Source organism: Bufo gargarizans, chromosome 2 (assembly GCF_014858855.1).
Source record: "Bufo gargarizans isolate SCDJY-AF-19 chromosome 2, ASM1485885v1, whole genome shotgun sequence".
Lineage (NCBI taxonomy): Eukaryota > Metazoa > Chordata > Amphibia > Anura > Bufonidae > Bufo > Bufo gargarizans.
In genome coordinates, this window is record NC_058081.1 from 528,772,018 (window position 1) to 528,797,603 (window position 25,586).

At 44.1% G+C, this 25,586-nt stretch overlaps 1 protein-coding gene across 6 annotated transcripts in view; it reads right to left on the reverse strand.

Moving 5' to 3' along the window:
• LOC122928542 (solute carrier organic anion transporter family member 1C1-like) overlaps positions 1–25,586 on the reverse strand; it is a 214,205-nt gene that overhangs the window by 94,151 nt on the left and 94,468 nt on the right. For all 6 annotated transcript variants that reach the window (XM_044281480.1, XM_044281477.1, XM_044281479.1 and 3 more), the window contains 4 exons: positions 19,815–19,956; positions 19,606–19,738; positions 5,964–6,079; positions 5,156–5,302 (listed from right to left, as the gene is read on the reverse strand). In XM_044281480.1, the coding sequence (XP_044137415.1) occupies positions 5,156–5,302; positions 5,964–6,079; positions 19,606–19,738; positions 19,815–19,956 (538 nt within the window). The remainder of the gene's footprint in view (positions 1–5,155; positions 5,303–5,963; positions 6,080–19,605; positions 19,739–19,814; positions 19,957–25,586) is intronic.

Genomic DNA, 25,586 nt, shown 5'->3' on the forward strand with positions numbered 1-25,586 from the left:
TCAGGCACTGGCGTGTGGAAACCCTGGCTATTCCACACCTGATTCATCTTTAAAAAGGTTAGTCTCTGAACATTTTGCATTAAAAGTCGAGTTCTCTTTGGGGTAACTATGCCCCCCGCCGCACTAAACACCCGTTCTGATGCCACACTACTGGATAGGCAGGAAAGCTTGTCCAAGGTAAACTCAGTCAGTTGTGGCCACAAGTCAAGTTTGACTGCCCAGTAGTCCAGAGGATCTTGGATCTGGTGTGGCAGGGTGCAGTCCAAGTATGCCATCACCTGCTGGTTCAGTCTATGGGCGATGGTGCACATAAGCAATGACCAACTGACCACATAGGATGTCTCGATAGGAGTTTCATTCAGCAGGTGGAAAAAAGGCCCCCATTTTGGAGCAGTATCGCGGGTCTAACATGGTGGAGAGCCATTAGGGACTCCTTGCCTCCATCTCCACTGCATACTACCATCACCCTCCAGCTCCTCCTGCTACTCTCCTGTCACCTCCTCCACCAGTTCAGTTTCAACACGGCTCAAGTAGCCATGAGATGTAGGTGCCACATCTCCTGTCCCCTGGCCAGCCAGATTTATCAGCATATGCTGATAGGTTAGTGGCCTGAGGAAGTGCACTAGCGTGAAACGGTTGTTGCTGTTTGTCTTGACTGTGTGACATAGATGCTGCAGGTCTATGTCATGCAATTTGTCTACTTTTTTCTTGATGGAAAGGAAGATGTCGAACTACAATGGTGAGTGCCACTTGTATTTCTCTTTAGGGATTGGATTTTATCAGCATATGCTCCAGGACAGGAAGGAGTGAAATGACATAATTCACCCCGTAGTCCGGGCAACTGATAAATAAAGCGGCCTCCTCTAAGGGCCTGAGCAAATGGCAGGTGTCACACATGAGCTGCCACTGGCTAACGTCGAAGTTACACAGGGGAGTGCTCCTATCCGCCTGCATCATCAAGAAATCATTCACGGCCTTCCTCTGCTCATATAGTCGGTCCAACATGTGGAGGATGGAGTTCCAATATGTGGGACAGTAGCATATGAGGCAATGTTGGGGAACACTATTCTGCCTTTGCAGCTTAAGGAGGGAATGTTTTGCAGTGTAAGAGTGGCTGAAGTGCATGCACAGTTTCCTGCGCATTTTCAATTTACATTCAGATTAAACACGTGAGCCATGCTTTGGTCTTGTTATTGCAGCATATGGTTTTCTGGGTTCCCGTGTGATGTCTGGTGTGTGCTGTGTCCTTTGTGTTGTTGTGGACAGCAGCACTTGTACATGGGTTCCAGGTTGTGTGTCTGTGGCAGGTAGGTGTGGTACTAGTCTCACTTACCTGTCATTGCCATATGTCTGTTTATGTTCCCCTTTCTATGTGGCTTGGCCAGTGAGATTCCTGTTCCTCCATGTTTAGGAGGATCAGGTCGTCTTACCCTGCTCCTAGTCCAGGGCCACCCTGAGGGCTAGCAGGAATATCAGGTTCCGAAGTATGAGCCCTCCTACCATCAGGGTCGGCTCATACAGGCTAGGAGGCAGGGTCAGAATTAGGGATTGTTAGGAGGTGGCCTGCTCCCTGATTCCTGTCCTGGCCATGCTCTGACCATCCATCTTCTGATACTGCACGGCTGAGGGTTTTCCCCATCCTCAGCCGTGACATGCCTACAGTGGAGGCTGAAGACAAGGTTTAGGATGAGGAGGCAGAGGAGGACATTTGCACAGAAATCACAGCTTGAGAACGCGGAGGTGGTATTGCGATCACATGGCCAAGTTTCTGGTGTGCCTAGGCAGGAACCATAATTACCTGTGGGCCACAAAGAACAGATATTGTCCTTGACCATAGTTACAGCTCCACACGTTGGCGCTGCCGTGAACTGTAGCAGACACCGATAGGCTCAAGGACTGGCCCGACTTCTGTTCAACATAGGTGTGCAGGGCTGGTATAGCTTTTTTAGAGAAGTAAAGATGGCCTGGGACTCTCCAACTTGGCTCGGCGCAAGCCATCAGTTCTTTGAAAAGGTGCAAAGTCAACCACATGGAAAGTGAGGGACTGTAATACCAGCAACTTGACCAGGAGCATGTTCAGCTTCTGCACCGTTGGATGACTGCACACATACTTTTGTCTTTTTGCAATTACCTCGGTGATCGATTGCTGGCAAAATGAGTGACGAGGAGGAGGAGGAGGAGCATCAGGACCAGCAGACAATGGGAAGGAAGCACAGCTCCCTTCTGCTGAGGTGGTGGAGCTTTGACTGCTGGAAAAGGGTTGCAGGCCGCTAGGAGATGCCTCAGACTATACCACAACATTAAAGCCATGGTTTTGCCAGTCTAATTTATGGTGACGCTCCATGTGTTGACACTGGGCCGTGGTGATCTCACACTGCTGCCACGCTTGCCAAGAGATGATGGTTTGATTGGTACCATTTTGGGGTGTGTATGATTTTTTGATGGCTTGGAATTACACTTTTTGTGATGAAGCATTTTTGGCACAGTTTTTATTTAATTTTTTTAGGGTAGATCATATTTTTATAGAGCAGGTTGTTATGGATGCGGTGATACCTAATACGGTATGTCTACTTTTTTTTACATTTATTTCAGTTTTACACTATAAAAGCATTTTTAAAGACAAAAATATCATTATGTTTTCTGAAAGGCATATTTTTTTAATCTTTTTGGCAATTGTCTTGTGTAAGGGCTATTTTTTTGTGGGAAGAGATGACAGTTTAATTGGTACTACTTAGGGGTACATGTGTCTTTTTGATCGCTTGGAATTACACTTTTTGTGATATAATGTGAAAAAAAAATTGCATTTTTGCTCAGTTTTTTTTTTCTTTACAGCATTCACCTGAGGTGGTTGATTATGTGACATTTTCGTTATAGTCGCGGCGATACCTAATATGTCTGTTTTTATTTAGAATTTTGTTTTTGACACAATTTTTATGGTGAGGGGGCTTTTTTTATTTGAAACTTTGTGATTTTTTATGATAAAAAAACACTTTTTTTACACGCTTTATTTTTGTCTCGCTGTGGGACTTCACCTTTTCAGGGTTTGATCCCTGTTTCAATTCAGTACAATACATTCTATATTGTACTGAATTGAACTGTCAGCATCTTACATAGTAGGATGCTGACAGTTGCCTAGGAGACCCAGCCTGAAGGCTGGATCTCCTGGACTTCCGTAGCTGGCAGGCTCCGATGCCTGTGATGCCTTAGGTTACTTTCACACCGTTCAGGGCTCTCACAAGCGATCCAAAATGGATCAGTTTTGCCCTAATGCATTCTGAATGGAAAAGGAGCCGCTCAGAATGCATCCGTTTGCCTCCGTTCAGTCACCATTCCGCTCTGGAGGCGGACACCAAAACACTGCTTGCAGCGTTTTGCTGTCCGCCTGACAAAGCAGAGCCAATCGAAAGTCAATGGGGGACGGATCCTTTTTCTATTGTGCCAGATTGTGTCAGAGGAAACTGATCCGTCCCCATTGACTTACATTGTGTGCCAGGACAGATCTGTTTTCTCTGACACAATAGAAAATGGATCTGTCCCCCATTGACTTTCAACGGTGTTTAAGACGGATCCGTCATGGCTATAGAAGACATAATACAACCGGATCCATTCATGACAGATGCAGGTGGTTGTATTTTTGTAACGGAAGCATTTTTGCAGATCCATGATGGATCCGCAAAAAATGCTAGTGTTAAAGTAGCCTAAGGCATCGGAGCTGCCTTGGCAACCATCGGGCCCCTGTCACCGCAATGCGTGGGGGAAGGTGGCGATGGAATCAGAGGGAGCCCCCTCCCTCTGCAAACCCTGCACGTGCCACGGTCACCGCTGACCACAGTAAGTGAAAGGGTTAATCAGCTAGCATCACTGCATATAGTGATGCCGGCTGATGCAGCAGGGGCCCGGGTATCTGTAACATGGAGAAGCCGCATTCCCTCACGTACATGTACGTGAGAATGCGTGAAGGGGTTAAAGAAGTTGTCCGGGCTTTTACTATAGATGACCTATCTTCAGGATAGGTCATCAATATCAGATCGGCGGGGGTCTGACACTCGACACTCCCGCTGATCAGCTGTATGAATCAGTGCGCACCTGCCATCTCCCATCTCTTTTCCTGTCTACTGCTGCCATCTATGGTCTTTGCCCGGACAACCCAGTTAAAGGTAAAAACTCAAACCACTTAGACATAGAGATCCATCCTAGCAAATTAAAGATTTTCTATAGATAAAAACATATTTTCCGGACCTGCAGTTTGTGTATTTCTAAACAGATACAGTCTGTGTGGTCCATTAAGTGATGTTGATATCTGTCATTAGATGGAGACGACGTTTCCATTATTTTATTTGTTCTCTTTAAATAATGGACAGTTTTGTGATTATTTTAATTTATTTTGTGCTAGAAAATTTTTTGCAATTACTAAACAAATATGAAATGTTCTGATATATAGAAAACAAAACTCCGGTACAATGTCCTAGTATATATAATGATATATATGTAGATTCCAGTACATTGTACATCGGAATACATAATGTATGAGAAAAATACTGAAGTTTTTATCCATAAATAATTTGCCCTATAGCTCAATGGTTGGAGTCTTTGCTTTCAATGCAAAAGGTTGTTGGTTTGATTTCTGACAGAGACTATTTAAAAATAGAGACTGAAGGACAGTTAAATACGTAAGGGGTTCCCCAGGCTTGGGGAATACCCAGCATCAGACTGGCCCACCGGAGTACCAGAAGATCTTCCGATGGGCACAGTCTCTGATAACATAATGGGTTCCAGTAGTCCAAGAGAATAAAAACACATTTGGGGAAGCTGCCAATCACTTGCCACTAGGGTCTCTATTGAGGATATGAGAGTTAGGCTCTGAGAATAATTTACTCTGGTGGGCCCAAGTAACCCTAGTCCAACACTGGGAATACCCCCCGCTTCAGGGCCATTGCACTTACTCCATAGTGGACACAGACAGTGACTCCCAGAAGCACAGACTCCATATATAGACAACACCGGCAAGTTAATGAGTTAGTAAAAAAATAAATAAATACTGGGAACAATAGTCTGAGCAAAATATTGGCTATGCTGGTGGAATACTGGCCAGATGGCAACCAAACTGTAGCTTCACCTACTCTTTATATCTGCTAACCTATGACATTACCATTACCTATATATAGTGCTGTGTTCTCTGGCTCAGCAAAATCATCAATGTAGGAAATTCCCAGAGGAGTGATAGGGGTCTCTCCGATTCCTCGCAGCATATTCCCGAGCAAGACGTAAACCCAAAAGTGAGAGCTTGTCTCCTTCACACACTCTGAAAACATAAACAGGTCACATGTAGTAGTAAAGATGTTGTAAGCTTAGACCAACTACCTAGACCTGCGCCAGATTTATCACAGGGGTTTAGACTGGATGATAAATGTAGTGTATTGCCAGACACATTTGTTCAGCTCCATACCAACTATTGGTTGTCTTAGTTTGCAAATGAAGTTTAATTTTGTGGTCCACTTTTGCTAAAAAAAAAAATCACATATTAGGGAACACAAATCTGTGAAGCAATGCAGTCATGTTGTGATATGTGGTTAATTTCTGTAAACCAAGATGCAACACATTTTGGTGCAATTTATGTAAACATCTAGGTGCACTCACTTTAGTAAATGCAAGCTACAGTATTGTGTATGAAAATGGTGATACATATGACTACAGGTAACTTGTTATCAGAAAATGTGCTGAGGGCCGACTATCCTGGAATATCTGGGAGGCACCTGGAAAAAGGCGAGATCTCCCATACTCCCAGAAGACCTAACAAATCTTCTGGGCGCTTTGTGGAGGGGTGCTTTCTCTTGGAGAGTGACCCTCCATGTACTTAACTGTATGTGGTTCCTGTTTGACATGTGACAGTTCTTTTTCCCTTCTTTGTACTACATCCGTTTTTGTTATATTTTGATCACATGAGTCTGAGGTCAATTACTTACCTGGTTTGATGTCCTCGGTTAATGTTGTGTTGGCCAGACATGGGGAGACACTATAGGTGGAGTCTGTAGAATTGATGGGCGAAGTCACTTGCACCTTCACTGCATCATACTTATAACTGTGAATATAAAAGCGTGTGCGTGAAATGATGGCGCCAGCAGGACACTGCCTCAGCCAGTTAGTGCTACGCTTGTTTTCTCCTCCAAGACATCATGCAGTCAGCAAAGCACAGCACACAAGCTATTGCTGGCTGCGAATAGAGAGACCTGTGTGCAATAGAAGAGCCCAGCCTCAGGAGAACTCAGCAGATTACCAACGTACCCCACAATGAAAATTTCTGGTGGGCCAATTACCTTTTGCAATGCAGTGGGCAACCTGACTGCTCCGTGTATTACAGTATGTAACACACATAACAGACCCCCTAGCCCTGCGGTGCTATGGGGATTTAAGGAGTCCCTGGTTTGAGAGTACCATGCTTAGCTGTATATGGCTACATTAGTTCCATGATGACTCCATATATGTCTCTTTCCATATATACTGTAAAGTCATCCCTGAGGGTATCCCAAAACACTGTTAGCATCATATATGGGGGTACCCCTGTATATTTGAAATTTATTCTGTCCCTACATTTAAATTACTGGCATGTCTCAAACCCGGGGCGTTCAGTATGGGAGACTGACACACAAACCAGTAGGCTACTGAGCCCATTATTAGAAAGCTTTTATCTAACAAATCTTGTTTCCTGCACTATTAGAATGCTGAAGGACCACAATTAGCAGTATGTAGATAGGTGACGGAAATTACTTGTATTTTAACCTCCTCACGTCCTCTGCTGTACATGTGCAAATGCTTTATTGTAAATAGTTGATATATGTACTATATATATATGTATGTTTTTGGCTGTTTGTACCAGTTAAGGATGTGGATGGCAATGGTTGGCAAGGAACAGGGCTAACCAACCTGTTCCTCCCCCTTGGTTGGAGTGGGCTGGAGAGAAAGTTCCTGGGAAACCTTAGAGAGGAGAGGAAGCACACATCTGGGCTCCTGCTCCCGTGAAGGATTCTCTAGAGAGAACACAACAATCATATTCTCAAGTAAATCCTTGAGAAGTAAGATGGCAGAGTGACCAGCTAACACCTGCATTAAAGACACTGCTGGAAAGTGAGGGACTATGGCTAAGTCACCCATCAACCGGACTACTGCTAGGCCAGTTACTATAAAAGTTGAGTCTAGATCTGATAGTGCTTACAAGTGCTAAGTTGCAGCCCTCCATAATCTTTACTGATGCCAGAAAAATTGCATGTGGAATGGTTTTTCCATCACATTATACACTGCTCCTATCCAGGGGTTACGACCGCCCTGCAATTCAGCAGCGATGGTTGTGCTTGCACACTGTAGGAAAAAGTGCCGATCTATGCGTACTTCCATGGTTTGGCCACCAGAGAGGCATCAGGGTGTGCCACTATGATTTATATGAACTGTCATTTTGTCACTTCACCTCCCTGAAAAACTAATAAAAAGTGATCAAAAAGCAATACACATGCCAAAATAGTATCAACAAAAACTAAAGACCACCCCACAAAATATGAGCCCTCACTCAACTCAGTATAGTAACTATAAAAAAAGTTATGGGGGTCAGAATATGGCGATGCAAAAAGAAAAATAATTTTGTCCAAAGTTTTTATTTTTTTTGTTTAACCCCTTCCCGCAATATCAAACAAAAACACAAGTAGCCACTCTTGACTCTATACCAATCTTGGTGTTAGTTGTCGAGTCAGGAGACTAGGCACTTGGTTCAGGACCTTCCTGACACCTCCCCCCACCCCTTTTCACTGACTGCTCCGTAGATGGAGGGAGGCGTGCCAGCAGTTGATTGGTCTGGAGCTAATTAGGGAGGCTTGTTATGAACTGATTAGTCGGGAGGCATAGTGCTCGATCCATGTACCTCCCCCCTTTTTCACTTAGGGAGATGTGGTAGCAGTTGATTTGCTTGGTGGCAGAGTGGAGGTGGGTCAACAGTTGGTCGGGATCACTATGGGTTGGCTGTTTGGATGTAGACACTTCCCATTTTTTGTCGTCTGTCACATTGTCACTGGCAATTATATTTGTCAATCATACTAGTGGGGCTTTATATATCCCAGTTGAAATGGTTGCCTTTAATTCTGCCCGTTACCCATGAAGAAGCCAGAGTCTCTGGCGAAACATGTCGGGGGGCAGTGTTCTGTGGTTTTAACTACTTGTTTACCTGCATCCGCTGTTAGTCAGTTAGTGATCAGATTCATCAGTTAGTCAGTGTTTCAAACATATGTTCAGATATATCAGCTTATTAATGTACCACTGTGTCACCAGTCTATGTACAACCGGCCATGTAGCCAGCGCTCACATTTACCCACAGTGGTTGAGTGGAAGCACATAGAAATGCTGGTCAAGCAGTTATTGACCTGAATTTGAGTAGCTCTTGGGGGTTGGTGGAGGACTGCCTAACGTGGCGGTCAGTTACATTTACCTCACACAAATAGGCAGCGACTACACTGATGCCTGGTACATAACTGGGCATCACTACTGTGGTGTGGAGGAGAGAGTGCATATCCCCTCCACCCATCTAACAGTTAAATGTATTCAGCTGATGCAGCAAACAGTTGTTTTTAAAACGCTTTTTGAGGCTTACAGACCATTTTATAGTGATCAAATAAAAGTTATATCTTAATATTCATATTAGATCTGGGTCAAGATTGGTATAGAGCCAAGAGAGGCTACTTGTGTTTTTGTTTGTAAATATACCTATACCCAGATCGGGTCTCTTTGGACTAAATAAAGTTCCTGCAATATCACGTACATGTACGTGGGGGAATGTGGTGCCTTACCGCATTCCCACATGCATGTATGTGATGTGATCGGGCAGGTGCAGGAGCTGTTACCGATAGCTGGGCCCCTGCTTCATCCACCGGCATCGCTGTATGCGGTGATGCCAGCGGATTAACCCTTTCACATGCCGCGGTCAGCGCTGACCGCGGCACGTGCAGGGCTTACAGAGGGAGGGGGCTCCCTCTGATTCCATCGGCCCCCCGTGCTAACATGGGGCCGACGGTTGCTATGGCAGCCCTGATGCCTTCCACAGGCATCGGAGCCTGCCAGCTACAGAAGCCCAAATCTAGCCTGAGGGCTGGGTCCCCTAGGCAACTGTTAGCCTTTTACAGTTAAGACGCTGACAGTTCAATTCAGTACAATACATATGTAGGGATCAAACCCTGAAAAGGTGAAGTCCCACAATGGGACAAAGATAAATAGTAAGATAAGAAAAGTATACAGATTAGGTATCGCCGCATCCATATCGACCGGCTCTATAAAAAATATCACATGACCAAACCCCTCAGATGAACACCGTCAAAAAAATTGAATAAAAACTGTGCTAAAAAAAACTATTTTTTTGTCACCTTACATCACTATAAGTGCCAAGTGATCAAAAAAGAGTATGCCCCCCAGAATAGTACCAATCTAACCATCACCTCATCCTGCAAAAAATGAGCCCCTACCTAAGACAATCACCCAAAAAATAAAACAACTATGGCTACCATACTATGGAGACACTAAAATATGATTTTTTTGTTTCAAAAATGCTTTTATTGTGTTAAATGTAAAAAGTTAATAAAAAAATTAGACATATTAGGTATCACCGCGTCCGTAACAACCTGCTCTCTAAAAATACCACATGACCTAACCCCTCAGGTAATAACCGTAAAAAAGGATAAAAAAGCCATTTTTTGTCAGCTTGCATCACAAAAAGTGTAATATCAAGCGATCAAAAAGTCATATGCACCCCAAAATAGTGCCAATCCAACCGTCATCTCATTCTACAAAAATGATACACTACCTAAGACAATCTCTCAAAAAATAAAAAAACTATGTCTCTCAGACTATCGAGACACTAAAACATGATTTATTTATTTTTAAAAAAAGGATATTATTGTGTAAATAAAAAATAAAATAGTACACATATAAGGTATTGCCACGTCCGTAACGACCTGTTCTATAAAAATGTCACATGATCTAACCCCTCAGGTGAACACTGTAAAAAAAAAATGGGTCAAAAAAGCTGTTTTTTCTCACATTACATCACAAAAAGTGTAATGGCAAGCAATAAAAAAGTCATACGCACCCCAAAATCATACCAATCAAACCGTCATCTCATCACACAAAAAATGAGATCCTACCTAAGACAATCGCCCAAAAAAAATATTAAAAACTATGGCTCTCAGAATATGTAGACAATAAAACATTATTTTTTTTTGTTTAAAAAATCCTGTTACTGTGTATGTGAGAGACAGGTTTTTATTTCTCTATATTGATAATGTAAACTTCCTATATTGCTCTTTTCTGTCCACTAGATGGCAGCTAACTAGATATTTGAACCACATATACATTTCTTTTGTTTTAAGGACACTGTGAAGCAGAGGGGGAGTTAGCTTGCTATTTTCAAATGTGCCAATGAAACTCAGGGATAAAGTTGGCAAACTACACCCATTTTGGCAAAGAGCCAATAAACTTTAATTTAGGACCACACTTTTTGTCTAACTCACATTGCCTATATAAGTATATGTATATGTTACTTGAATAAAGCATGCATATTTTACATGATATCAGCCTATATTGGTCTCATTGAGAAAGCTGTATGAGCTCATACATATAATCCTAATTGATTTGGTGCCACACAAAGAAGAAGAGAATTGAATAAATTGCGATAACAATTTTGGCGCCCAACGTGGGGCAGACAGCTTGCGTAATTTTCAATTCAAACGCCACGAGAGGACTTGCGCAAAACCATCAGACCAAGCATTAGCAAAAGGTAAGAAGCTTTAATTCTTATAAACCTCCTCTGAGTTTTTTGCCCAAGTAGATTTTCAAGAGCTGAATAGGTATTATCGCGATAGAAGGGTTCAAATTATAGCTGATTTGTCCTTTAGAACTAAAGAACCTGTGTGGTAGGACATACTGGAACTAACCGGAAGTTGTTAGACAGCTGATAGTTGCATATCTTGTGACGTAGAATTGGAGCCCAGCCAAGCTCTGACGAGAGTTTTTTGGAGATTCATGAGTAGTGACCAAGGGTCCTCATGATGGAAATTAAGTAGGATTAACTCAGATTATGGACTGTTATTAAGATTGTGTATCCCTACAGAGATTTAGGAGTAGGATTAACAACAATCACGTTACATTGCATAACATAACAACAATCACGTTTCATTACATAGGCGATTGGCAGTTATTAAGATTGTGTATCCCTACAGAGAGGTGAATTAGACCTGGAGTCTTCACCAAAGGTAGTGTGGGACCAATAGTGGTTACATATTGTTTAAATTGTGTATTAACATTTTCTTCTTTTATTTTAAGATTATGGGATCAATAGTAACCAGATATTATTTAGCTGTGTAGCCCCACAAAAATGGAAAATTCTAATGTTGCACAATGTTCTGCTCCTTTCATCCCTTCCCCATCCCTTGAAACTCCCTCCTCAGGAAACAAACCCCTTCCTTATGGGGGTATGGGAGTGTGTTTCAGGCACAAAAATTCTGAAACTAGTAACATGTGTGTGTTGTCTGTAGATCTCAAAGACAGGGCACGATTCCTATCATAGCTCCCAGCACTGGATTATATCCAGTGATGTCTGCAAATAACCCTTCCCAATTGTATGTCCCACAAGTTAGAAATGTGCCTGCAGTGATTGCCCCTATGATGCCTACTGGAAGTTTCCCAGACCAATCAACTCAATCTAGTTCTCATTCAGACATGACTGGATTTCTGTCACAAGAAAATGTGGGGTTTCCAACATCATTGTTTGATATGCGAAATCTGCTGCACCCAGTTTCCCCTGTCATCATCCACATCAAATCCACCCCGACCAAATCTACCCTATTGTACGCCCAGGCACCTAACCCCTGAAGCTGCTCCTCTCAGGGGTCCAAATGACAGCTCTTATGAGCCTGTGTATCACCCTTGGTCCTCTAGTGAGATGCTGGCCATGATGAGTAGAATCCCCAATCCAGAGGACTTATCCATGTCATTTTGTAGGGAGTTAGCGAAGATACAGAAAACTTTCTCATGTTGTTGGCGGGATTTGGAAGATTTAGTCCAGTGTAAAGCTGGTGATTCTTTCTCTCAGATTATAGCCTCTGTGGTGGGATCTTGTGAGGGAGACAATACTACTTTGTTGTCTGGTGAGCAATACATAGTGAAGCTCACGGAATGGGGGAGAAAACTATTAGGTGATCAGTCTGTTACATTGTCTGATATGTTTCAGGACAGACCAGAGAGTGGGGAGAAAATGTTCACTACACTCCAGCAAAGATGGGTGGATTTGGGTTTTGAGCACATCTCAGACATGCATGGGAGAATCTTTAGTGCTGCTTTTGTGGATGGTCTTAGGGTCTGTATCAGCTAGACCTGAATGGAGAACTATAGAGCCCTCCATTTTGTTGCAAGTAGCAAAGGGTCTTAAAGCCGAGTTGAAGAAAAGACCTAAAATGGGTGTGGCTGCTTACCAGCCCTCTCCCCGAAAAGGAGAAAGGAAACTGAAATATAATCCCTTTAAATGTTTTAACTGTGGCAGGGTGGGGCACTTTGCACGTGATTGCCAATCTCCTCGCCCGTGGGAGGAGGAAGAAGAGGAGAATGCTCAGGCCCCTCAAGTGCAATGCCCATAGGGAGTTGGCAATCCAGAGTCAAATGCTGTGCCCCTATTAAATATGCAATCCTTAGGGCCTGCCCCTGTTGTCTCCTTCGTAATCAATAGGGGGAGCCCCGATGGTACTGTGAAGTTACAAGGCAAACTTGGCAAAGAGTATATATGTCTCTTAGCAGCCTGTGATTATAATCCATTCCACATGTATGTGTCTACACTCTCTGATGAGGGTGTGTCCCTTCTGCTGCAACAAGTACCTGCACTTCTGTGGGCCTCTGGACCCACAGATGTTGGCCGTTTATCTGTCCCTCCAATGATGATAGAACGTAAACCTGGTGCTCCTTTACCTCGAAAGGTGCAGTATTCCCTCAGTATACAACAAACAGATGCTATCATCAAAATAGTAGGTCATTTTGTCGATAATGGTTAATTGAAACCACCTCTCCATGTAACACTCCTTTGTACCCTATTAAGAAAATGGGGGAGAAAGGTCAGCCAGTGCAGTATAGAATGGTACATGATGTTAGGGCTGTTAATGAGGCTACAGTTTTTAATAACCCTGTGGGACCAAACCCACATACATTGTTGGCTACTCATTTCACTGTGGTGGATCTTGCAAATGCATTTTTCTAAGTTCCATTACATCCGGATTGCAGATATCTTTTTGCTTTCACTCATGACAGGAAGCAATACACCTGGATGGTCTTACCACAAGGTGCACATAATTCCCCCAGTATGTTTAGTACTGCCTTAGCCCAAGTTTTAGCAGATTGGCCTATTCCATCTGAAGGAGTTGTCTTAGATAATTTACTTCTTTGATGCCTGGGAGAGGAGGTGTGTAAACAAGCCTAGGTGTCTCTTCTCACCTTCCTGGATTCAAATGGCTGTAAAGCTTCCCTCAAGAAGCTTACTGTCACCTTTCTAGGGCACTGTATATCTGCTGGGATTAGACATCACACCCTAGACCGTATAACCGCAATCTAACAAATTCCTCTGCCTACTACTGTGGGGGTTCTGAGAATTTATTTGGGTCTAGTCTCATACTGTAGGCCTTGGATCAGGAATGCTTCTACTCTTATGCAACCCTTGTATGATTGTCTCACCTCTCTTCCCTTTTCATTGACAGATGAGGCCCTGGAGAAATGTCATACATTAAAACTAGTCATCAGTTCCACATCAGCATTGGGTCTACCAGACTACAGGGAACCTATATATAGCCCAAACAAAGTTCAGGGCCCACCCCCGATTACAGCATTAAACCGACCAAAAAGGAGTGGGTCAATACATTACAAAAACACCAATGGTACCGAGGTAATCCAAAAATGGCATAATTTTATTAGAAAATCACAAAAACACATGATTGACACAAATCACACAAGGACATTTAACACAGGTCACAATACATATTAAAAACCAAGAGGACCGATGGTGAACTGCTGGTATATATTAATAAAGTGCACGTGCAAAAATCTTGATTGGTCATCAGTAAAAAGGTACCAAATGTTACCATTAAAAGGTGCACAACTTTGAATCTAGCTACTCTGCTGCCTCTGGAAGGGGGAGAGAGTAGTAGTATGAGTCATCTAGCTGAGTATCTTCCTGACCCGGAAGATATACACGACTGTCTCCAACTAATGTCCCAAGAGACAGCAAGGTTTGATCACATGGTACATACTCCCTTAGAAAACCCAGATTTAGAGCTCTTTGTGGATGGATTGCGGTATGGTGTCCAGGGGAAGTTTTATTCTGGGTATGCAGTTGTCACTTAGCACAATACGATCAAAGTAGACTCACTGCCCTCTCACATGTCTGCATAGCTATAGAAGGTGAGGAACAATATGTCCTGATTGACTGCTTACTGGAAGGAAGACCATGGATAATAGCAAATGTTTATATACCGCCACCCTTTAAAGTAGATGTCCTATTAAAAATTCGCGATTTTGTGTTAAAGGTAGGGGACAAACCACTTTTAGTTATGTGTGATTTTAATAATGTTATGGATAATAAAATAGATAGATTTGAGTAGGCAATGTTCAAAAAATTTGCACGGGATCTTAATTAAAAAATATCACAGAGGAAATGGGTTGGATTGATATTTGGAGAGTAATGCACCCTAAATTTAAAAAAATACTCATGCCTTTCAAAGACCCACAGGAGTTTTTCACGGATTGATTTAGTTTTCACTAATAATAAAGGCTAATGTGATATCGAACAGGTTAAATATGGACAGCGTGGGATTTCGGATCACAATCCCAATATTACTACTATAAAAACTATAAGAAAAAATATAAGAAGGATGCATATAAATATAGGGTGGACAAACATAATGGGGATACAGGTTAGGATTTTGAAAGAGATAATGGAATTTTTTGACACAAATTAAGGTTCAGCGGTACCAAACATAGTATGGGAGGCCGCAAAGGATTATATCAGAGGGATCTTTATAAAATATACAGCAATATACAGGAAAGGAAAAAGGAAAAAAATAATGGATTTGGAACAAGAGGCGGGTAAATACAAAAAAATGTATATTGAAGACCCTATAGATAAAAACTATGAGAATTGGGTAGAGAAAGTTGCCAGATTGGAAGATGAGAGGCTTTTGATGGCGGAACAACAAAAAGAGAATTATGTGAGGGATAATTATATCTATGCTCATATACCGGGTAAAATGTTAGCTCCCCTTGTAGCGACCCAGACAAAAAAAAACAACTATATTCATTGTTTAGCAGAAAAATTAGGACACAAAACAACTAATCAAGCGGCCAGAATAGAATTGCTTAAATAATTTTTTGAAGACATATATGGTAGCAAATAGAATTAACTAATAGTTCACAGTAGCGTTTACGTACTAACTCAATGTGTATCTTTTTACTGCCTAAATAAAGTACGCTAAAATAGTATTTATTAATTGAATATTAAAATTGTCTGCAACAAATTAGGCTTGGTGGGGTGAGAGGGGATATCTCAGACTAATAATGCTGATCCCTACAATCATCCCTACCACTAGAACTCCAAAGTGTAAGGAGTCAATAGTATGTGGCGTGTTCCTCTACCAGCCTGGGGCAAGATATAACCTCCATGCATAGGTACCTAATTAAACAGTGAGTGATGTGACAGGTCTCCTCAGAAGAGACACTGCACACCACGCAGTGTCAGGTAATACTACTAGGATAGTCCAATCCTCAGCCGGTAATAAAACATAGGAACAAGCCACTAGGCTCCTCCAGTCAGCAAGTCAGTCTGTAGCTGTCTTAACAGAAATAGTTTGCTCGACGCGTTTCTCTTGTCCAACTTATTTGTTGGTTCATCAGGAGCAGGTTACTAAAACCACTGTTGTCACTGTATGACACCCCCTCACACCGGGTGCATCACAGATCCACAGGAAGTTTTAGAAAATATCTGACTAAATATAAGCTGCATGCAGTTGATATCATGCATGTAACCTTATTTTGTACACCAAGCTCACTGTCACTGTTTGGATATTATCCCCTTACACTGAGGATGACGGTTGACATTGAGCTCAGGAGCATTTTACATTTTCACATAAAGTAAGCTGAACGCCACTGATGACGTGCGTGCAGCAGAGAGCCTTCGGCAATCACGGCCACATTGCTGCTGCACGCACGTCATCAGTGGCGTTCAGATCAACGTGAAACTTTGGAAGCTCCTCTAAATGCTTTGGAAGTGGACAAAGTATTATCTAGGATTACAAAGAATAAGACCCCAGGAATAGACAGTATTCCCTTTAAAGTCTATGTCCAATATAAATTTAAAAAAGTGTGGTTTCTGGGCTCGTTCATAAGGATCAGACGGGATTTATGTCAGGCAAAACTACAACTGATAATATTATGCGCTACTTTGTGAACACCCAGCTGGAACCCACAAATTGCGGGGAAGGACTGATTGTTACTATTGACGCCTCAAAGGCATTTGATACAAAAGAATGGGCCTTCTTGATTACAACGTTGAAGAAGATAGGTTTTGGTGATAAATTTATATCATGGGTAAAACTGTTATACACCGAAATCTCAGTAAAAGTGATATTAAATGGGGAATGCTCTGATAACATAAAGATTTGCAGGGGAGTTAGGCAGGGATGCCCTCTTTCCCCTCTGCTTTTTGCCATAGCTGTGGAACCGTTAGCTGAGATGATCAGGCAAGATGAAGAAATTGTGGGTTTCAAGTTTAGTGAGCAAGAGGAAAAAATTGCTTTATATGCGGATGATATTATGTTGTTTGTAGGTTCACACAGATCACTTACGAAGATCTTTCAGGTATTTGAACAGTATGGCAAACATGCTGGGCTCAATATAAACTGGTCTAAATCAGCCTGTGTCCTGATTGATCCGCTGAACAATTTTATACCAGGCGCACTGGAAATTTGGAGGTTTATTCAACCCGTTAAATATCTGGGTATTCAAATAACCCCAAGGACTATTTTCAGTTGAATGTGGTCCCTAAAATACAGGAAATCAGGAAGAAAATAGACATATGGAAAAGACTACATGTTTAGATTGCAGGTCGTATTTCCCTGCTGAAAATGTGTTTATTACCTTCCCTGAACTATACCATGTGGAATTCACTGGTAATAATCCCTAAAAAAATATTAAAAATAATAGCTAGTCTTTTAATTGATTTAATATGGCGAGGGAAGAAACCAAAAATAAAAGCACAATTATTATGTATTCATGAGAGGGAGGGTGGACTTTCAGTCCCAGACTTGGAACTCTATTTTATTTCTGGTCATATAAAAAATATGATAATATGGAGTAATACGCAAAGATGTAAGTCTATGACTACAGGGATAAATGTTAGGTTAGACGGTTGTACTAATTTTCCGTTAATAGAAGCGGGTGTCTTGGGACAACAAGGAAACAGGAAGATACCGATATTTGAGCTGATGGATAAGGCTTGGAAGGAAGCAAGAGCATTGTGGACCCGGGTTGAGCTCCATGCTGACACCATATTGTAGGCAAACACCCACCTTACAGAATTAAAAGCAATCGAACAGAAAATTTGGTGGCAACATGGTGTTTACAAACTGGCCCAGGAATGGGGACAGGGGGATATAATACCATATGAAGATCTTAAAAAGGAGTATGGACTGAGCAAAGTAGAACCAAGTTTTTTATTTACAATTAAAACAAGAACTGCGATAGTTGGTAGGAAAAGGCACACACATTGCTACTCTCCCGCAGTCGTTAGTGAATATCTCCAAATTAATAGTAGAGGTGAAATTAGTCTCTAAAATATATGAATGTCTGCTACATCAAAAGACTAAGAAAAGAGCAATCAATAGCTTAATGTACAAACAGCATGAAGAGCTTTGCGAGTTGGCGATACAGGGAAAAATTAGGGTCTCTAAGAATTTTTCCAATAGGATTACACAATTTAATATACTGTATCGACTTTACTACTCCCCTAAGATACTAATGAAGTGCTATAAACCTAAAGTTTTAGTTGTTTAAAATGCGGGGAGGTAGGGGCAGACGATGTTCATATACTCTGGACATGTATGAGACCCAAGAGTTCTGGGGAAAGAAATGATAGAATAGAGCAATACCATCGGTTTAAACTCCTCTTTCAAGCTGGGAAAGGCTTACTAAATCCGCACTGACTAGAGAGGAATTTCATCTGGTAAATATTAAGAAAAAACACGTCAGATTTGCAAAAAATGGCCTGGTCCTTAAGGTGAAAAATAGTCCTGAAGGGGTTAAGTATTAAAACATTTTAAAAACTATATAAATGTGGTATCATTGTAATTGTACTGACCCAGAGAATGATGCTAACAGATAAGTTTTAATAGTGAACACTGTATAAACAAAACCCAGAAAACTATGTTGGAATTGCGTTATTTTTTCCAACTTCCTGCTACATCATATAAAATTACATTTTGTCATTAGAAAGTACAACTTGATCTGCAAAAAATTTAATACCTCATACGGCTATATGAAGGGAAAAATAAAAATAAGTTATGGCTCCAAAAAAAAACAAAACAAAACAAAAAATTAAAAGGGCTCAAAAATACTATGTACTCAAAAAGATACCAATGAAAACTACAGATGGTCTTGGAAAAATCCACCCCTCACACAGCTCCGTAGAAAGAAAAATAAAAAAGTTATGGATCTTGGAATGCAAAAATATTTTCTTTTTCTTTTTTTTTTTCAATAGTTTTTATTGTGCAAAAGTAGTAAAAAAAATAATATATATATATATATATATATATATATATAAAAGTATATATATATTTGATATCACAGTGATCGTACTGACTCAGAGAGGAAAACTATGTCACTTTTGCTGCAAAGTGAATGCTGCAAAATTTACATTGTATTATGTTTTTCAGATAGGTCGTCCACATAATTGGTGAATGTGCTCCATCCGCTAGTGTGCTGGCTTACTAGGCTTTGCCTGTCCTTCTACCATTTTTGCTCCACCTACAACATGGGGCCGCTTCTATGCTTTTTTCCAGGGCTCCTTTGAGTTGCCAATCAACCCCTGGACTCAAGGTACTTGGGAATGGTCCAAGGTAGAAAATACCCCCTACAGGACTCCAGTGTCAGCCCCCCTCTCAATGACAATAGCGCCTGCTCACTTCAGTGAGTGTATGGATGAGGGGGGTCAAGTAGCATCTACTACATTATACGGTATGTACTCAGAGAGTTATAAGTGTGCATTATCTGTGATGTTACATACGACTGCAGGTGACCAAGGCCCTACTACATCATCTGTACTTGCTGTGTTAAGTTGGGATTTCTCAAAACCGTATCCACTTTGCAGGTACGTAAACAATGTGGATTTGCCACCACACATTTACTGCATTTTGTCCCATGTGGATGCGCCCAAATATTGCCATGTAGCTATAGGGTTGGACCCCAGAATCAATTCCACTGGTGGGTCTTTGGCCCCCCATTCCGACAATCGCCAGAGATCAGGGTCAGGATATAACACAGTGTGATACATACGGTCCCATGAAGAAATGTGGCATCGCTGTAAGGAAACCACCCAGCGCCATGACCAAGCAGCCAGCAGCGATAATCCTTGGTCTGTGAAGCTTTGCCCCAAAGTAACTGACAAAGGCAATCATCAGCAGGTTTCCTGTATGGAGAAAAAACAAAACAAAGATAAAATACCCCAGACATGAAGGTAAATTAAAGGTAATAATAATAATTACCAATCTCAAAGCTTCCATCCACTATCCCGACCGTGGAGGAGGAAATGTCGAAGCGGCGCTCAATCTGAGTTATTGAACTCTTCATGTAACTCCCAGCAAATGCCTTAGCGAAATAACAGAAACAAAGAGCGACCAGGAAAGTCTGCAAAAGAGAGGAGTAGGATAACAGCATTGCCTCCTAGAGTGCTACTACTGAAACACTGGTGCAGAGTACGTATGTAGCTGGTCTCTACACTGCCCTGAATATTGTAGGCTTAAGTAAGTCCAAAGAGAGGCAGTATATTTAGTGTTAGGGACCCATCTACCTTGACTCCTGGTAGATGGGCCCGACACATGTTTGAGCAAATATGTGTTTTATTTTTATTTAGAATGACCCCCATTTCTTAGCTCTATTGTTTCTATGTATAATGGTGTGCAGTTATTTTGTTTTTTACTGAAACACTGTGGAGATAAGCGAATTTCTCAAAAACTAGATTCAGCCGATTCGCCAAATTTCGGTTCGATCCGAATTTATTCACTGCGAATAGCGTTAAAAAACTGCTATTTCCTGGCTGCAGAGAGCCTTTATAGTGGTGTAGAACACTGTGCCTTGCAGTAACACGCATAGGGAGTCTGGTGTGGTAGTGAAACAATACTGTGAGTCAGTATGACATGCAGATGACAGGCGTCGCTCTTAGAATCACTGCACGTTTCACTTATTTGGGCAGTTATGGGGCCAAAACTGACCAAATAACTGAAGTGTGAACTTACAGGTCAATGTTAACTTCAAGAAGAAGCACACTCCTTTTACAGCAGCTGATTCCACATAGATTTCTACAGAACCTGTTCTTTTAAACACTTATACAAGTATAGACCCCCGACAGAGATCCTCTGACCTGTCAGAACAATATCCCCCAAAAAAACGGATCCTGTATGTGGAGCATCTGCCTTCACTCGGTCAGCAATTGGTCATTAATCCAGTAATCCAGGTCAGTAATCCATCATTATTGCTAAAGCCCAAAAAAATGGAGCGGATCCAAAACAGAGATGACATGTGAATGGAATATTTGCATATCTTCTGTGTTTTGTTCCCACTTCTGCTTTTGGGTACCAAATCATAAGCCAATTTTGATGCAAAATAGGGACCATGTCATGCAGGCTTTACAGCTGTTATATAGACAGGATCCGTTGTCCGTTGTGGATCTAATTTTTCATTCCTTCTGACAGATCAAAAGAAGGGTTAAATAAAATATGTAGTGGGGAGAGTGGGAACAGCATGAAAAGTCCACAGAATGGCCCTATGACATAGTTATGAGGTGTAAGCGGCATAAGAGTGGCAAAATGACAGTATGGAGGTGGCAGCAGCATCAGGAGGCCACAGAGTGGCACAATGACAGTGTGAAGGTGGCAGCAGCATCAGGAGGCCACAGATTGGCACAATGACAAAGTGTGGAGTTGGCGGCAGCAGCATCAGGAGAAGGCCACAGGGTGGCACAATGACAAGGTGGAGGTGGCAGCAGCTTTAGGAGGCCACAGAGTGGCACAATGACAGAGTGTGGAGGTGGCAGCAGCATGGATGATCTAGTCTGCTAGTCTGATGCATCAGGCATTGGTGGGTGGAAATCCTTGCTGATCCATGCCTGATTCATCTTGACAAAGGTCAGTCCTTCCACATTTTGGGTGGACAGGCGAGTTGTTCTTGGGGTAACTATGGCTCCCATCGCACTAAACACCCACTCTGATGCCACACTACTGGCCTTGCAGGACAGATTTTCCAGGGCAAACTCTGCCAGTTGCAGCCACAAATCCAGTTTGGCTGCCCAGTAGTCAACAGCATGAGAAGTCCACAGAGTGGCCCTATGACATAGTGCTGAGGTGGAATCAGCATGAGCAGACCACAGAGTGGCCCAAAGACAGAGTTTGAAGGTGGCAGCAGCATCAGGAGGAGGACACAGAGTGGCACAATGACAGTGTGGAGGTGGCAGCAGCAGCATCAGAAGGCCACAGAGTGGCACAATGACAGTGTGGAGGTGGCAGCAGCTTTAAGAGGCCACAGAGTGGCACAATAACAGAGTGTGGACGTGGCAGTAGCAGCAGGAGGAGGCCACAGGGTGGCACAATGACAGTGTGGAGGTGGCGGCAGCATTATCAGGAGGAGGCACAATGACAGGGTGGAGGTGGCAGCAGGAGCATCAGGAGGCCACAGGCTGGCACAATGACAGTGTGGAGGTGGCAGCAGCTTTAAGAGGCCACAGAGTGGCACAATAACAGAGTGTGGACGTGGCAGTAACAGCAAGAGGAGGCCACAGGGTGGCACAATGACAGTGTGGAGGTGGCAGCAGCATCAGGAGGCCACAGGGTGGCACAATGACAGAGTGTGGAGATGGCAGCAGCATGGATGATCTAGTCTGATGCATCAGGCATTGGTGGGTGGAAATCCTGGCTGATCCATGTCTGATTCATCTTGACAAAGGTCAGTCCCTCCACATTTTGGGTGGACAGGTGAGTTCTTCTTGGTGTAACAATGGCCTCCGCCGCAATAATCAGCCGCTCTGATGCCACACTACTGGCCGGGCAGGACAGCTTTTCCAGGGAAAACTCTGCCAGTTGCGGCCACACATCCAGTTTGGCTGCCCAGTAGTCCAGCGGATTTTAAATGTGGGATGGCAGGGTGCTATCAAAGTATGCCACCACCTGCTAGTTCAGGTCCTGCTCCAGGTCTAGCAGGTGAAGAAAGCTGCTCATCAGCGACTCTAGACTCAAGTTTCTGCTGATAAAGCTGGAATTGCTCCTATCCCCCCCCACCCTGCCACAGCAGCCATGGCAGAGGAATGTGAGCACAGAGGGTCCCCACAGTCAGACCTGCGAGAGGATGGATGATGGCATAGATAGGCAGTGACCAACTGACCACATAGGATGTCTCTATAGTGGTTCAGTTTGTCCTCCCTCTCAGCAGGTGTAAAAAGGCCCCTATTTTGGACTGGTAGGAAGGAAGAGGTTTCAAGGATTGGCGGGCAGTATATATGGTTAGAGGGAGGGGCTTCGGTCAGTGCTAGTGTAGATCAAGTGCATTTAGGTTCAAGATGTCGTCGCTTGAGGAGTTATTGGAGGCGGTTAGGGCGGCTGTGCAGGTACACGGTGCGGCGCGTTTGCAGGAGTCCATGCAGTCGGTCCTAAACCCCCCCTGCGTCTGTCGTGGCTGCGCGTCTCTGCAGGGCCAGGGGGTCGGTCCCTCCTGAGCGCCTGAGCCCAGAGGCTACACCGCGAGTGCGCCGGTGAATTTGGAACCCCCTCAGGCACCCTCCACGGCGGTCTGTGGCGTCCGTATCGGATTAGGAGCCCAGACGCAGTGGGAGGTCTTCAGCGACACGTGGGAGGCCGGCGGGAGAGGGAAGGTCTGGTGCAGGTCCCGTCTCCTGGTCTCCAAGAGGGAAAGATCGTGTGCGGGCGGCTGACTCCCCTGACCTGCGCGGGGGGCGAGCCTTTGTCGCCTTACCTGAGGAGCGTGGTGTTGTTGCGGCCGGGTCGCTTGTCAGCGGCTTCATCTGGTTGGGCCTGAGGAGCGCATCGGCGATGCTAGGGGAGAGAGCGCGTTGCGGCCCCTAGTGGTGGGTCGGCGACATGGCACCTTGTCCGGGACTGCGGCAGGTGGTTATGCCCCCTGATCTGCAGCATGAGACCGCGGCTCACAGCGCCTCTGCTGGGGAGCCTGGATCCCTCAGGATAGTTGGGAGAAGTAATTTGCGGCCAGGTGTGGTGGCCTCTGCTACAAGGGAGGCATCAGATGTCCGTCATCTTCATCAGGAGTCTGAAGGGCAGCTGTCGCAGTTGGAGGATTGTGAAGTGGAGCCAGGAGACGACACAGTGGCTGGCGGAATGGACGTCGGGCCATCAGGGATTGACGCGCCATTGGTGATACCTGGGAGGAGACCTGCGGCTGACGGTGACACTATCCGGGAACGGCCAGGTGAGAGGACGCCGTGTCAGATTCCTGATGGGGTTTGTTGGGGGTTCTGTGCTTCATGGTGGGGGAGGGTTCTGAGACTTTGGTGCGGGATGTTTTGTCGGGTATGCTTGCTTTGCTATCGCGGTCGAGCTCGGGTTCTGTCTGGGCTCCGTCTCCGGAGGCGGCGCTGGGTTTGTTGGGGGCGGGTGAGACCGGCCCCGTAGCTGGTGTGCAGGCTTCAGGATCGGGGTTGGTTGCGGGGACTAGAGGTGATGTGGGTGATGACGTTAGGTTGGCGGATGCGGCAAAAGGTGAGATTTACGTGTTTCGAGGGGCTGCTGGGGGCTCATTTGAAGCAGGAGTTCAGGTAGAAGATACGGAAGGATGACTATGTGAAAATTTTCTCGTTGCTTCCTTTGGAGAAATTTGGATAGGGGTAAGCCGGATGAGAGTAAGAAGGAGGAGGAAGAGCGGTGGAGGTATAGGTTGATTCCGCACACTTTTCAAAATTGGCTTCAGTCCTTTGCGATTTTGGCCAGTGTGGTTGAGGAGAGAGCGCCCGAGCACTGCTCGGCTCTCTTTTGCTATATGGATGCTATTGGGAGGCTCATCGGAGATATAGGGGTGTGGCGTGGCTTAGGTACGACGAGCAGTTCCGGCAGCGGAAGGCAGTCAGGCCTAGCATTCGTTGGGACCACAAGGATATTGGTCTGTGGATGCGGTTGAATGCTGCACCCCGGGGGAGTCCCAGCCCTTTCGGGGATCGGCCGGGGGTGCCTCGGCTTCGGAATCTCAAGGGGGGAGCAGGAGGGGTTGTTGCTGGCAGTATAACGTAGGGACATAAGTAGGGACATTGCCGGTTCTTGTCCAACTGCAGGTACAAGCATGAATGCTCCGGGTTGCGGTGGTTCCCATAGCTTGTCTCGGTGCTTCAAGTGAGGGAAGGTTAAGGGACCCGAGGTTATGCAGAAGAGGGGTGACGCCGATGAGGGTGGAAGAGATGGAGCCTTATTTAGGGACGTACCCAAATAGGGAGGCGGCTCGGTTGTGTTGGACGGGTTTACAATGGGGTTTGTTATTCCGTGTACTTTAGTCGGGGCGAGGGTGGCTTCCCGGAATTTGTCCTCAGCTTTGCGTTACCCGGACGTGGTGAGGGAGAAGATTGTGAAGGAGGTGGCGGCTGGCAGGGTGGTCGGCCCCTTTTCGGAGTGTCTTTTGCCGGATTTGTGGGTGTCTCCGTTTGGGTTTAGTGCCTAAGAAGGAGCCCAATAAGTTTTGGCTCATTCATCATTTGTCTTATCCGCTGGGTGGGTCGGTGAATGATGGGATAGCAGATGAGTTAGGCTCTGTATCGTACACGTCTTTTGATGAGGCGGTGCGTTGGGTTCGGCATTTTGGGCAGGGCGCCCTGCTTGCTAAAACAGATATTGAGGCTGCTTTTCGGTTGTTGCCCATTCACCCTGACAGTTTGCATTTGCTTGGTTTTCGTTGGGAGGGTTATTTCTATGTGGATTGTTGTCTGCCTATGGGGTGCGCGATCTCGTGCTAGTTTTTTGAATCGTTTAGTTGTTTTCTCGAATGGGTGGTTAGGCAGGAGGCGGGATGGAGTTCGGTTTTGCACTACCTGGATGATTTCTTGTTTCTGGGCCCTGCCGGATCTAGGGTCTGTGCTGTTTTGATACATACTATGGAAAGGGTAGCGGCACGTTTTGGCATCCCGTTGGCGGCGGATAAGACGGAAGGCCCGTCCACAGTCATCAAGTTTTTAGGTATTGAGATCGACAGTTTGGCCATTATTATCTTCAAGTACTGTCTACACGTCACTGATGTCCTCCTCAATGGTCTCT